The sequence below is a fragment of the Dermacentor variabilis genome, chromosome 2 (genome assembly GCF_050947875.1).
Source record: "Dermacentor variabilis isolate Ectoservices chromosome 2, ASM5094787v1, whole genome shotgun sequence".
Classification (NCBI taxonomy): Eukaryota; Metazoa; Arthropoda; class Arachnida; order Ixodida; family Ixodidae; genus Dermacentor; species Dermacentor variabilis.
Window position 1 is genome coordinate 180720634 of NC_134569.1, and position 13715 is coordinate 180734348.

Genomic DNA, 13715 nt, shown 5'->3' on the forward strand with positions numbered 1-13715 from the left:
GAGTAGCCGAATGCGCGCATAACTGTTGGCGGAAATACGACGCTCACTCATTCAGAGTAGTGCATCTTCACACCTAACTGTCGCTATTCGAGCGATGGCCGTTGATGTCCCGGATCGTAGACCTGCCTAAATTGAATTACGATAGAATAAATGAGAGTCCAGATAAGTAAGGCACCGTTGCCACGTGTCTGCCGTGTCCCTCTTATTTGTTTTTTTTTCTTTCTTGTCTTTTACAATATTATTGAGAGGTTACCACCAACGAAGCAAGGAGTTGGCGAGAGAAAGATTGCAGTAAAGAAGGGCCATTATATAATGTAACGATCCTATTCCACTCCTCTAACTTGGCACATTTCATTAGTGGCCCGAGCGACGCTCGGCCCACATTATCACAGCTATCGGCAGGTCGTAAAACATGCGCGATAACAATGAACTAGAACACAGCGGATGGAATCGTTGCGTTAGACCAGTTTAGTGCTTCGTGTCCCCAATGCCGCGTAGCGTGGGCAACGTGCGCACACAGATTATGAACTTGCACGATTGAGTTCCTGCGATAAGATATACTTTCTACAGCTCCCGCAAGACGAAAGTACGGCTTTCAGGTGTTCGGCGCCTGTTAAGAGTCAGGCGGCCGGCGCGTTGCTGGCTGCCATGTTCTTTAACAACTGCTTGGCCTGCACGATCCGGTTGACGCTGGGCTCGTTGTGAGCCTTGGACACGCATGCGGTGCTGTGGTCCTCCAGGTCGACGTCGTACATGGCCCAGCCGAATGTGGCGAAGCCCGCCGTACGCATCAACTGGTAGCACTTGCGTATCTGCGCACGCAAGATTATAGATACAGGGGACTAATCACTCATTCGATCAACCAATGGCCCTCAGTACGCATCAGCTGCGGTGCAATTGACCAAGGCAGCGGTTAGACCTGTAACGCAGCCGAGGGTGCTAAGAATCTCTGGACCCGGACAGGCCACCAATGAAAACTGACCCTGGAAACATTTAACACCCGAACTCTCTCGAGTGAGGCTAGCTTAGCAGGCCTGTTTCAGGAACTATCAGGCATTGCTCGGGATATCATTGGCTTTAGTGAGGTTAGAAGAACTGGTGAGGTTTATACAGCGCTGACTAATGGCCACGTCCTCTGCTACATACAATTTCCAGATAAGAAGCACTACGAAGTAGGATTCCGAATCCATAAGGACATAGCTGGCGACATTGATGAATTCTGCAGCATTAATGAGGGGGTAGCAGTAGTCATAAGGAACCTAATAAGATGTATAGATTAAAAATAGTGCAATCCTAGGCTCCAACCTCCAGTTATGATGATGATGAAGTAGATCAGTTTTATTAGGATGTGAAATTAGCGATGAGAAAAGTAAAACTCAGTATACTGTAGTAATGGGCGACTTCAATGCAAAAATGGGGAAAAAGCAGGCTGGTGAACAACAAATTGGCAACTCGGCGCCAATTCCAGAAACACTAGAGGAGAAATGTTGGCAGAATTCGCGGAAAGGAATAAGCTGCGAATAATGAACACCTTCTTCAGGAAGCGTAGCAAGAAAAGTGGACCTGGAAAAGCCCTAATGGTGAAACAAGAAACGAAATTGATTTCATACTTTCTGTCAATCCCAGTATAGTGCAGGATATAGAAGTGTTAGGTAGGTAAAGTTCAGTGACTATAGGTTAGGGACGGATTCATATCAATTTGAATAGACAAATAGTAAAATAGTTCAAGAAGAAACAGGCCAACCTGGACACAGTAAGGGTAAAAGCAGAGCAATTCAGGAAGGTATTTGTAAACAAATTTGCAGCCTTAGAACAGCGAGATGAAGATGAGATAGAGGTAATTAATGAAACCTTAACTAGGCTAGCTTAAGAAGCGGAAATTGAAGTTGGAGGAAACCCACGAAGGCAATCAATGCGTAAGCTCTCAACGAAGGACCTAATAAAGCAACGACAAAGAATGAAAGTGTCCAATTCAAGAAATCAGAAAGAATTCGCGGAATTGTCAAAACTGATGAACAAGGACAAAATAAGGATATTCAAAATTATAACGTAAGAAAGACGGAGTATGCAGTCGAAAATGAACGCAGCATGAAATCAGTGAGAAGAAAAATTGGGATAGCACAAGCCAAGATATATACTCTGAAAGATAAGCGGGGTAATATCAGAAATTTTGAAGACATAGCAAAAGCAGCGGAATAATTCTATACTTACCTGTGCTATACCCATAGCAGCCACGATACTTCGATTCAACGTCGTAATGAACAGGTTACAGAGGCTCCTTCTAAATCTAGCGATGAAATCAGAAGGGCCTTACAAGACATGAAACGAGGAAAAGCGGCAGGAGGAGAAAGAATTAAAGAAGGAAGAGACATCATGTTTAAAAAGCTTGCAGCCATTTATACCAAATGTCTGACGAATTCAAGGGTCCCAGAGAAGTGAAAAAAAATGTCATGGTTATACTAATCCACAATACGTCGGATATTAAAGAATTGAAAAATTATAGGCAGATTAGCTTACTTCTAGCATTGTACAAAATATGCGCAAAAATATTTTCGTATAGAATAAGGGCAACATTTTACTTCAATCAACGAAGAGAACAGGCTGGCTTCAGAATGGATACTGTACAATGAGCACATCCACGTCATCGATCAGGTAATTGAGAAATCTACAGAGTACAATCAGCCTCTCTAAATGATTTCATAGGTTACGAAAATACAGTTGATTCAGCAGAGATATCAGCGGTTATATAGGCATTACGTAATCAATGAGCACAGGAGGCTCACGTAAATATCTTGTAAAATATATACAGAGACTCGACAGCTACCTTAATTATAACACAAGAAGAGTGGAAAAATATCTATAAAGAAAGGGGTGAGACAAGGAGACACAATCTCTCCAATGCTATTCACTGCATGCTTGGCCAAGGTAGTCAAGGTATTAAACTGAGAAGGCTCAGGAGTAAGGATCAACCGCGAATATCTCAGCAACCTTCGGTTTGCAGACGATATTGTCCTGTTCAGCAACAGCGGGGACGAGTTGCAATGTATGATTGAGGACCTTAACAGAGAGAGTGTAAGAGTGGGGTTGGAAGATTAATCTGCAGAAGACAAAGATAATGATCAATATCCGGGCAGGGGACAAGAGTTCAGGATCGCCAATCAGCCTCTAGAATGGGTGCCAAGAGAAGTGCAGTCGATGACTGCAGAAGACTAGGTGAGGTGATGAAATTAAGAAATTAGCAGGCGCTATAGTTGGAATCTGTTGGCGAAGGACATGGGTAATTGAAGATCACAGGGACAGGCCTTCGTCCTGCAGTGGACATAACACGCTGACGGTGATAATGATGGGCAACGGTTAAATAGTGACCAGCCATCGAAATAAAAAAAGGAAACAAAGAAAGAAACAAGGAAAGTAATAACGGTAGAGAGAGAGCAAGAAAGAACCAAACAAAGAAAGACAGAGAGAGAGAGAGAATGAAAGAAAGAAGGAAAGAGAATCGGTGTAGACAGAAAGAAGGAAGAGAAGTGGAGGTTGTTCCGAGATTAGTTATTCCGAGAGTTTTAGAAACCTAACTTAGTACTGCGCCTCATATTGCACCAGTCTATGTTTGCCTCCCATAAATACGTAGAGCAGGGCTGCACAACTGAAAACTAGCAAAAAGCCGAAACAAATTATCTTCTCGGAGAGAGCTGCACTTTAGCGAGAAACGTCGCATGTTTTGCTTCCTGAAAGGTACTCCTTATTCAGTATTATCACGCTTGTCCTAACAACGACTTGAAGTTTAAAGTCGGTCATTGAAGACAGAAAGGTGGGTCTTACTGAGAGACGGCTAAAGAGAACGTCTGCTCAAAGCGGTATAGATGCTTCGGAAGAGAGAAATCAGTTTCAAAGCCTCTCTCTTTGTGTAAGGCCGAAGGAGGAACTGCTCCCGGTTCGTTCCTTTTATTTCCGACGAACACTCAAGTCGACGAATCCTAGCTGCTCTGAGGAGTTGGAGCTTTCCGGCGTCGCCTTGAAAAGGTCGCGAAACAGATTGTCGTCCCGTTTCTGTTATAGTAACGATTTGTGGCACTGTTAAAACCATACCAAAACGTTGCGTACGTGATCAGAAGATTCAGCGACTGCGCTCTATTCTGTACGTTCGCGAATGTCCACCTTCGAATTGAAAACGTTATCTGATGCTAGAAGATATTGAAGAATAAAAAACATTTTGGTTGAATTTTCCCACCATGAAAATAACACGAGAAACAGAAATAAAAAGAACCCTGCGCCTTTTGCCATTAGAATGGATAAGAAGTGGCCATGTCTACATTAGAAAGCAGATTTTGCCAGTCGGGCTAGCATGATGCCCCGACACAGTCTTAGCCTGACTCATTAATATTCTTATTACGGACTCATTAAGGTATCACAATGAAGAACAGCACGTTGTATCAGCGTAGTGCAAAGCTTCGAATGACGTCATTTGTGCCAGTACTGCTGCGCGCGAATATCTTCCATTGAAACTAAATTCTGATTGGCTACCGACGCGAGAAAATATTTGCTGAGCTAGGCGGACACACCACGCAACGGCACCGCTTTTCCGGCACCACCGCATGCGGTGATTCAGTCGCAACTTGCTGAGAAAGCGCGTGTTTGATTTAGCTGTGGACGCAGCGCCAATAATTTCGTTTGCGGCGTTGATAATGAGCTTTCCAATCTTTTGCCGAAGAGAAATCTCACATTTGCAGAAATTTTCTGTTTTGTTTTGTTTTAGTGTGCTAGACGCCGCCACGTGGTGTGCTTAATGGTCACGGACAAAATAGTCGTTTTTTTTTTCTTGTGGTATGGACATGCGATATCACCCTTAGACCATAGACGTCTGAACTCAATAATGGTCTGTATGTTCTGCAACCGTTGAGCGTGCGTGCGCACGCACGCTGATTATATATATATATATATATATAATAAAATCCAAATAAATATTAGGGCTCCCATTTGGCTCCTCTCCTGGCCGGTCTGCTTTATTACCGTCCTTGCTGCAGGCCGATCACAGTTTCTGCCGCAAGGAACAGATCGTCCATCGCTCGCGCAAATGAACCATGCCAGACGGAGCGCGCATGCGGTATCTTTTTCGCGTGCAGCGAACACGTATCAGTGAACGAAGGATAAAAAACAGCAAATTCTATATTTTCAGTTTCGTAGAAGCTTAAAGATACGAATGTCTTCCACATCTACAAATCCCTACAGCTTCGCATAAACATTAGAGGCGACGTGAAGAAGACTCCAAAAAAGCACCAGCAGACAGTCGATTACTGAAACTTTGACTACAGTATACCTAATCTAACGAGAGATTCTTCTTCTGGAAGCTCATCTCGCTCTTCCATGCTGAAGCTTGCCCTCCCACAATGGTGGCTCTAGTCGCGCGTAAGAAAGAAAATAAAGAAAGATAAAGCGGGGCCCACTTTCCCTAGACATAACGCAACGTAACGTGATTGCCCGACAGGTAGCGCAGCATACGGCAAATTACGGTGGCGCACGTAATCGCCGATTTAGAAGTTGGCTGCACCGCTGATACGCCGCAGAGTGCTTCGCAGGATAGCGAGCTTAACAATTAGGGAAAGGCTGCACGAAGCAATGCCCGTAATTATGCTGTGCTGCACTTCCATTAGTGCTTGCGCTAAGAAATCTGTAAAACAGTGCCCTTAGATCCGGCTTCCTTTCCTTAGGACTTGCAAAGGCGGTGGAAAGAGATTATTCTGTCTATTTCTCAATGCCTGAAGTTGAAGAGAAAGGGAAACGCACAGGAAAGTACCCGTTAATTAAAGTGTGCACAACCCACTTACTGAGCGTGTTTACCGCCACATCGCCGACAAGTTTCTCATCTGGAGTTCTTGGAGCCACTATAACTTCATCTGCGCTGCGCACGCAAAGTATTTTTGATAACGTGATGTGTTCTGTAATATCTTCAAACTCTGCCATATTTTGGCTGGCAGCGCATTATGCCGCACAGTGCGGTGCCTGTCTTTTACCCCAAGCAGAGTTACGACAAAAAAAAGAAAAAGAACGAGGAGACGAGACGGGCTCGATTTTTCGTTGTTCACAGCCATACGAAATAGAAGTGAATAAAGCAAGAGAAATCACGGGGAAAGGAAATTGTTACGTTTAACGGATATGTCTAAATAGCAGCGAGGAGAAGTTCATGTCCTTAAAGTCTTGTCTTTCAGTGCATGCGAACTTAGGTGCCGATAATAATAATAGTCTTTTTCTTTTGTTTGAATTTCCACACACCTATACGAAGCTCATATCGCCGTTATTTTCAAATCAATTCAAATATTCAATTTCATATCAAATGTCAGGGAACGCAGCCGTAAAGCCTCGAAATGCTTCGCGAACTACTAGCAGCTCGTAAACATGACACGTAGAGCAGGGAGTGTATATGCGCACATGCAACCTTCTTTCTGTAAGTTGGCGTTGCAAGTTTACGGAGCGCGGGATTTCAGAAAAGCCTGTTTATTTTCCCTGCAGCCTAATATCCAGACTTCCAAGTTGTACTACTGCGCGTTTCTCGTATAACACCTGCTGTTGAAAAATGTTTTCGAGAAATAAGAAACTCATAGCATTTGATTTGAAACAGTATTGTGTAGTTTACCTCACTTTTCCGCATTTCATATCGTGCAGCCCGTTAAGTTTTGACGCCAATTGTACGTAATGTGTGCAAAAATAGCAATGCATGACAACTCATTACAGAATAGGAAAAAGGAAGAAATGTAAGGAAGAAAAACCGCTAGACTAAACATGAAGTAAATTCAGAGAAATTTATTGACAGCAGTACAAGACTGTTATCTAAGTATATGCCAATGTACAGAAACTAGCATGTTTTTTTTTGAAGTATTATTCATTGAAAAGTCACCAAACAGAATTCTGCTGCTTGCATAAAATAAATATATCACGCGTACAACAGAGGCGTCTGAGTTTGTCGGTTCCTATTACAGAGGCGCACATCCTAAATTTACAGAGAGAAGATGAAGGAGGCACAGAAATAACGGGTCGTGTTGCCTCTTTTACGTCCCGTCCGGAAATTCAGGTGGTACGTGCGCTCGCAGTCCCTTCAGTGCTCCTCCCATGCATACGCACAATTCAAGCTGCTGCTTTATGGTTCATTCACATCGGCGACTTGAGGAGGTCGCGTGACCATTTGCGACTCGCGATCAAAAAGCGACCGAAGGCGACTGATGTTCACACCGGCAAGCCCGGCTGAGCGCGACCCGCAAGTCGCAATCCCAGAGATTCGTTTTCAGCGATAACTCTAGGAATCTACGCGGAATTAGCCGCAACGCAGGAGGAGGCCGCACGTAGACACATGAAAAATCACTTCCGGTGCACCGCTGATTGGTTTATCAGTTTTATGACCACGGTCGCGCGACTGAAAAATCGCGCAGAGAGCGACTAGCCCAAAATGATCACTTTTCGAGACAAGCGACCGTTTGCTACTGGTCGCTTTGCGACTAAACTTAGTCGCGCGACCACTGTCAGTCGCCGGTGTGAATGAGCCCTTACTGACCTTGGCCATGACGCTTTCGATGCTTTCGAACGAGCGCCACGTCTTGGTCTTCTTGCTGAAGTCGTAGACGATCAAGTCGTCCGCCCCCACCGTGCCCCGGGTCAGGGGGTTGCGACACGTCTGCGAAACATGCAGCACGGTTGAGCTACGACTGGACTATTTCCCCTGAACCGTGCCTCTGCATATTTAATTGTGACAGCGATTATGCTGACGTTCAAAGACGCTCAACGGATGCTCGCCGTTGGCAACGGCGTCGTCGCTCTTTCCTGCTATCGACGATACACGCTCGGCCCCCGCTTAGAAGATTATACTTCCTTTCATACTTAACAGGCGATGCTGTGCAAGCTACGCAAGAAGTTCGGCCATCAAAATTGACCACTGCGCGGCAGTGGCGTTTTACGGCGAAGCTGTTAGCCTATCGTTGGTTGTGATTTTCTTGTGGTGTGCTCACCCTAAATACGGCAGCTGGAATCCGCGTAACAAAATTATGTTTTCTCGTATATCCGTATTACAATCCGCTGCTAGCATGTCTGCAAGTTGTGTGTAAGTCCTACTATACGAATTTCCTGACAAATTTTACATTGAGAAATTGAATTACTTGAATAACGCACTTGCCTACAAGGATGAGGACGTATGCTGTGCTAACAGTACCGCCACCTAGCGGCCGCGGCCACTCAGACAGACAGTTTCCGCATAACGGGTCTTATTGCGATAGCAATCCAGGCTCATTTCTGCCTTCGTCGGTCGTCGTCACTGTGATGTTCCGTATAAAGTCCAAGGGCGATAGCATCGTCTCCGCGCGCCTTGTGCTTCATGTGCGTGTGAAAGGCTACAAGGATGAGCCGACGATAGCAGCTCAACGCTTGGCAACAGCCATCGAAGCCAGAAGCCGTTGAAGGCAGCAGCTCAAAACAGCTCAACGTTTTACTCGGGCGGCTTCTACGTATGATGCGCCCGCGCGGGCCCTATTTTGAAAGCGAACTGGGATAAGTACAGAGCCTAGGTGCGCGGGGGGCGCAAAGCTTCGTGTGCGTTGCTTTCTCGACGCTTAGTTCGCGTTGAAGCGACAGGAAACACGAAGGTCAATTCGCTCGCCAGGGCTGCTGCGCTTCTGTACCCCAGCGTTTTTGACAGCGAGTTTCCGTGGTCATCGAGTGAGATGTGTTCCTGTTTGCGTTTGAGCGCGTGACACCATGCTTGTTAATTCAGTGAGTAAGCGAATGTTTGCAAAGTTTATACGGCCTATAAAACTACTATCCTTACTGCTACTATTAAAACTCCTACGCTTACGGGTGATACAGTTGTTTTCTTGTATATTCCAATAACAAACCAAGGCCATAATGCCCGCAGCTCACGTGCAAGTCGTACTTTATGCATCTGCTGACGCAATTAACTTTTAAACATTATTTTGCTCAATAAGGCGCACTTGCACTTGGCGATGGGCCTAGCAGAATGAGCATGTATGCTGCACTTGCGCACACGTGCGTGCGCGCGTGGCGTACGTCGCTTGCGGTGGTCACGCTTGTGCAACTTCGTCTAACGTCAGTCGGGGTGGTGGTACTTTAACGTCCGCACCAGTTTCGCTGCGCATCCACTTTCCCAGCGCGGAACTGAGGCGGAATTCTTTTGTTGGTGTGCATGTAGCCACCGTTACAGGTATCCCTAATCTCCACTGCCATGAATACAGCAAAATATAGAGTGCCTCCAGAGACGCCAAGTGACGCCTTCCTCCAAAAGCGAGGAAGCCAAGTGGACGCGCATCGTCACGCTCCACTCGGTCGGCTCTGCCGGAGCCGGGGCAGCGTTCTGGCTTCCACTGCTGGCGCTGTGCGGACGCGCGTTAGCTTTCCAGCTGAACACCTGTGTATGCATACCATCATGCTAAATTTATTTAATCCGCACTTTGGGACACTGACCAATGCCGAACGTTGAGCGGTGTAGCCGGCGCGCCATCTGCAACACCGCTGGCGCCAGACGCCTTCAACGCAACGCTAAAGCTTGCTATCGCTTTCAATGCTGCTCCGTCAGATAAAACTGTCAATTTCTCTCGTCCGACGCAAAAATACGGCGCTCACTTGATTCTAATCGTGCTTTATAATATTAGGGATAATAAATGCAGGAAGCGTTTTGCGAGAAATAAAGATGACATGGAGAGAAAAAAATAAATGCTGTAAGATGAAGTGAACACTGATTTGCAGAATGCTTCGGGCAAAATTATATATACGTGATTACAAGAAAATAAGAATGGGTTGTCAATTTTCAAACTGTAACGCAGCTAACAAAGGTGGAGGTATTGTGTTAGTGGGTCGTTTTTAATTAAAACCACGTACTGCGCGAAGGAGGAGGACTAAGAGAGACATCACAAACTGCGCTTTATTTCAACACATAAACTTCGAATTGAAAGAAGTGTAGCTATCCTTGACGGCCATTAGGATTAAAATTGTGTGCAAGAATAACAAGTTCAGCTGTAGTTTCCAAGGCTAGTAGCTTTGGGCGTGAAATGTTGGTTGTCATACCGGCAGCGAGCCACACGCTGAGCTGAACTACTGCAATATTCTGAAACTATCAGCAAGCAACAAAGTGCCGGACACGGAATACATGCTCCGCACCTTGCCTTGTGTTATTCACGGGTCATCATCATCATCATTATCATCATCAGCCTGGTTACGCCCACTGCAGGGCAAAGGCCTCTCCCATACTTCTCCAACAACCCCGGTCATGTACTAATTGTGGCCATGCCGTCCCTGCAAACTTCTTAATCTCATCCGCCCACCTCACTTTCTGCCGCCCCCTGCTACGCTTCCCTTCCCTTGGGATCCAGTCCGTAACCCTTAATGACCATCGGTTATCTTCCCTCCTCATTACATGTCCTGCCCATGCCCATTTCTTTTTCTTGATTTCAACTAAGATGTCATTAACTCGCGTTTGTTCCCTCACCCAATCTGCTCTTTTCTTATCCCTTAACGTTACACCTATCATTCTTCTTTCCATAGCTCGTTGTGTCGTCCTCAATTTGAGTAGAACCCTTTTCGTAAGCCTCCAGGTTTCTGCCCCGTAGGTGAGTACTGGTAAGACACAGCTATTATATACTTTTCTCTTGAGGGATAACGGCAACCTGCTGTTCATGATTTGGGAATGCCTGCCAAACGCACTCCAGCCCATTCTTATTCTTCTGATTATTTCCGTCTCATGATCCGGATCCGCCGTCACTACCTGCCCTAAGTAGATGTATTCCCTTACGACTTCCAGTGCCTCGCTGCCTATTGTAAATTGCTGTTCTCTCCCGAGACTGTTAAGCATTACTTTAGTTTTCTGCATATTAATTTTTAGACCCACTCTTCTGCTTTGCCTCTCCAGGTCAGTGAGCATGCATTGCAATTGGTCCCCTGCGGGTACGGGTACCGGTGGACATACTGTCGACTGAAAACTGTGTCCTGATGAATGCCGATTTTAGATGGTATAGAAGTCCGCACAAACAGTTCGAATTGCGTAGAACAGAAAGAGTTGTGAAAAACCTAACCTCGCAGAGGAGAACCCATACAATCGTTTAGGGCATCTGCATTAATTGAGTTTAGATCACGCCTCTCTCAATTAATCACTCTGTCGCTCTTCTTCAATCGTAGTTTTCGAAGCGTCATCATATATTCTAGCAGTAGTGTATATATACACTTTCGCGTAACAAAAAAAAATCGCAAGAGAAGCAGTTTCCATTGCTGCACATCTTGTTTTTCGGACGTGAAGGCCTGTGTGACTCGGAAGTCTCCGAAGTGACATTGAAAGTTTTGTTTCATCGCGCTGTGGCGCAGCGGGTACATTCAAAGGAAATTCCTACTATATCTGTGCCTGCACAGGCTTCCAACTTTATTGTTACTGTATTTCTTTTTGTTCAATTACTAATCGAACATGCGTTTCATCGTACGCTGAATATCTACATCTATTTTGTTTGGTTACGCCTCTTTACTTTCTCTTACGCTCCCCTCAACATCTGCCACTTGCGGCGTCAATATTAATTGCGTGGGTGCACTCATTCCTGCTCCTAAAGCTCTCGTTTTTCACTGTTATTATTTGGCAGCAGTGTTTTCTACCTCTATAAAAAAAAGGGTATAACATTCCTTCGTTCTTCACGGTGGATTGAAGGCGAACCTTCGCCGTTGTCGCCACCGCCGCCATGATATTCCATATAAAATCTAAGTTGGATAACATCGCCGTGTGTTGTGCATGCGAGGGAAAGCGCGTGCGAGTGAGCCGAGAAGGCTGGTGGCTTGATGCGCGCTGTCTTCCCGCGCACGTAGTGTAGGAGTTGCGTAATTTCAAGTTTCGGAGACTCGTTGAAGCGAGAGAGAGAGAGAGAGAGAGAGCCCGAAGCGTTCGCTCCACTCTGGTTGCATTTATTATCAGGCCAGCATTGTGAGAGCAAGTGTTCGCGATCATCCAGTAAAATGTGTGCATGTTTGTCTGCGCCGACATGACAGCGTGCTTGTTAACTCAATTAGCAAACGAACGTTTGCTGCAATTTACACGGTCCATAAAATTACAAGCCTTAATTACTTTGCGAGTACTACGTTTCATACTTAGCAAGCACAACGTTGCTGGAACTATGAAAATAGTGCGGTCATATAAGTGTGAAACCGCGCGTCTCGCAGTGCACTTGTATATATTTGATTTGTCACGCTTTCTACCGAGTAACTATACTTCATATGTCGCAACTGCAACTTGTGACCTTAAGGTATCGTTAAATTTTGCATCATATCTGCATCTTTGTGCTGTCTGTATGCGACACACTATGTTTCAGTTTCCAGCGCCGGTTGTGCGCCGTGATCGCTGGTCGCCGAAATGTGGCACCATGCTCGTACGGAGGTAAATAGCTCAACAGCTGCGACGCCTTCCATGTAATGAATACTGCATGTTTTGCGACGTAGAAGTAGGAGATCTAATTTCGCTTCGAATTATATGGCGCGTACTTATATTTGTTTTTTAATTATGACGCACTACTTTTTTGCTTGCGGTTGGGAACAGTGAGAGAAGTCTGCCTAGCCTTCGTCACGTTGCTTGCTATGTGTGAAACGGAATGTTTAATTGGCTGATAGTTTGCTATCGCTATCAATGCTTCACTTTTATGGTGAAACTACCACTTGTTTTTCTGCGTTTCGTACGGGAGTAATCAACACTCCAATATATGACGATTGCACAAGACAGATCTCGCTGCTTTCCGTGGGTGAACCTGTCGGGCTTTTCGAAGTTTCCTTCGCAGAAACAACAACATCGGCGCGTGGAGAGCACGACTGACTGCGCCGCCCACCAGTTGAGTATTATAATGTCATGGTCTTGTCTCGGTTCCTTTTAAATCTAGTGTTTCCGCATTAGTACTGGAAATGTGCCCTGCAATAGAAAAATCAGGATGATGCCCGTACCTGCTCGAAGGGTTGGAGCTCGCTCTGCGAGCAGGCGATGTTCCAAGTTCCGTCGATGCCCGCCAGGCCTGCCGTCGACACACGGTAGTCCAAGACGCCCAGGGTTAGCGACATAGCGAATGTCGCGCTCACATTACGACCGTCACGCAGCATTTCCAACGTTCCGCTCTGCGCAGAAGCGAAGACTCGCTCGCGTTTTTACGAGGCATAAATTAGAGAAGAGGACATGGGCGGAAATAAGCGCGTACTTTACGTCTGGCCTGCTATCGGTCTCTTATATGTGGTAATCGCCATTGTGATGACTCATTTCTTCAGACGTCGCTGAGTGTCGAAAATTCCAAACGAAGGTTCAGCTCTCTTAATAATATATTTATGAAAGCATTCTGAATCTGAAGGCGCTAGTACGGCCCCCAGCTGAACCAGCGAGGCGGAACTGACGGGCTCACATTTGTACAGTCAGCCACGAAGGTTTACGGACCATGGGATCTCAAAAAAGGTTCAGTTTTCGATCAGCCTGTAACAGCAGTCAGTAAAACCGAACATCACAATGCTGTTCACATATACGGCTGTAAATGTGAATACTAGGCTGCGTCGAGAGGCTGCGCAGATATTCAGCTGTTTCTCAGATCTCGCGCTCCGTAAAATTTTGTGGCTCCCTGTACGTCGGACCGAGCGAAAGCAAGCAACTAGGGCTGAACGCGCGTCCGAGAAGCCCACCTCAGTTTGGCTGCAGAAGGTAATTTGGGAAGTTGTGAACCCGTCCG

General features: G+C 45.7%; 1 protein-coding gene across 1 annotated transcript; it reads right to left on the reverse strand.

Annotated features, from left to right (window-relative positions):
* Window positions 1-448: 448 nt before the first annotated feature.
* Window positions 449-13103, reverse strand: LOC142571095 (uncharacterized). Its single transcript, XM_075679387.1, has 3 exons — window positions 12952-13103; window positions 7541-7660; window positions 449-812 (listed from the first exon to the last, which is right to left on the reverse strand). Exons 1-3 carry the CDS (start codon window positions 13063-13065, stop codon window positions 621-623), a joined length of 426 nt encoding a protein of 141 aa, XP_075535502.1. The 5' UTR covers window positions 13066-13103; the 3' UTR covers window positions 449-620.
* Between the last annotated feature and the right edge of the window lie 612 nt (window positions 13104-13715).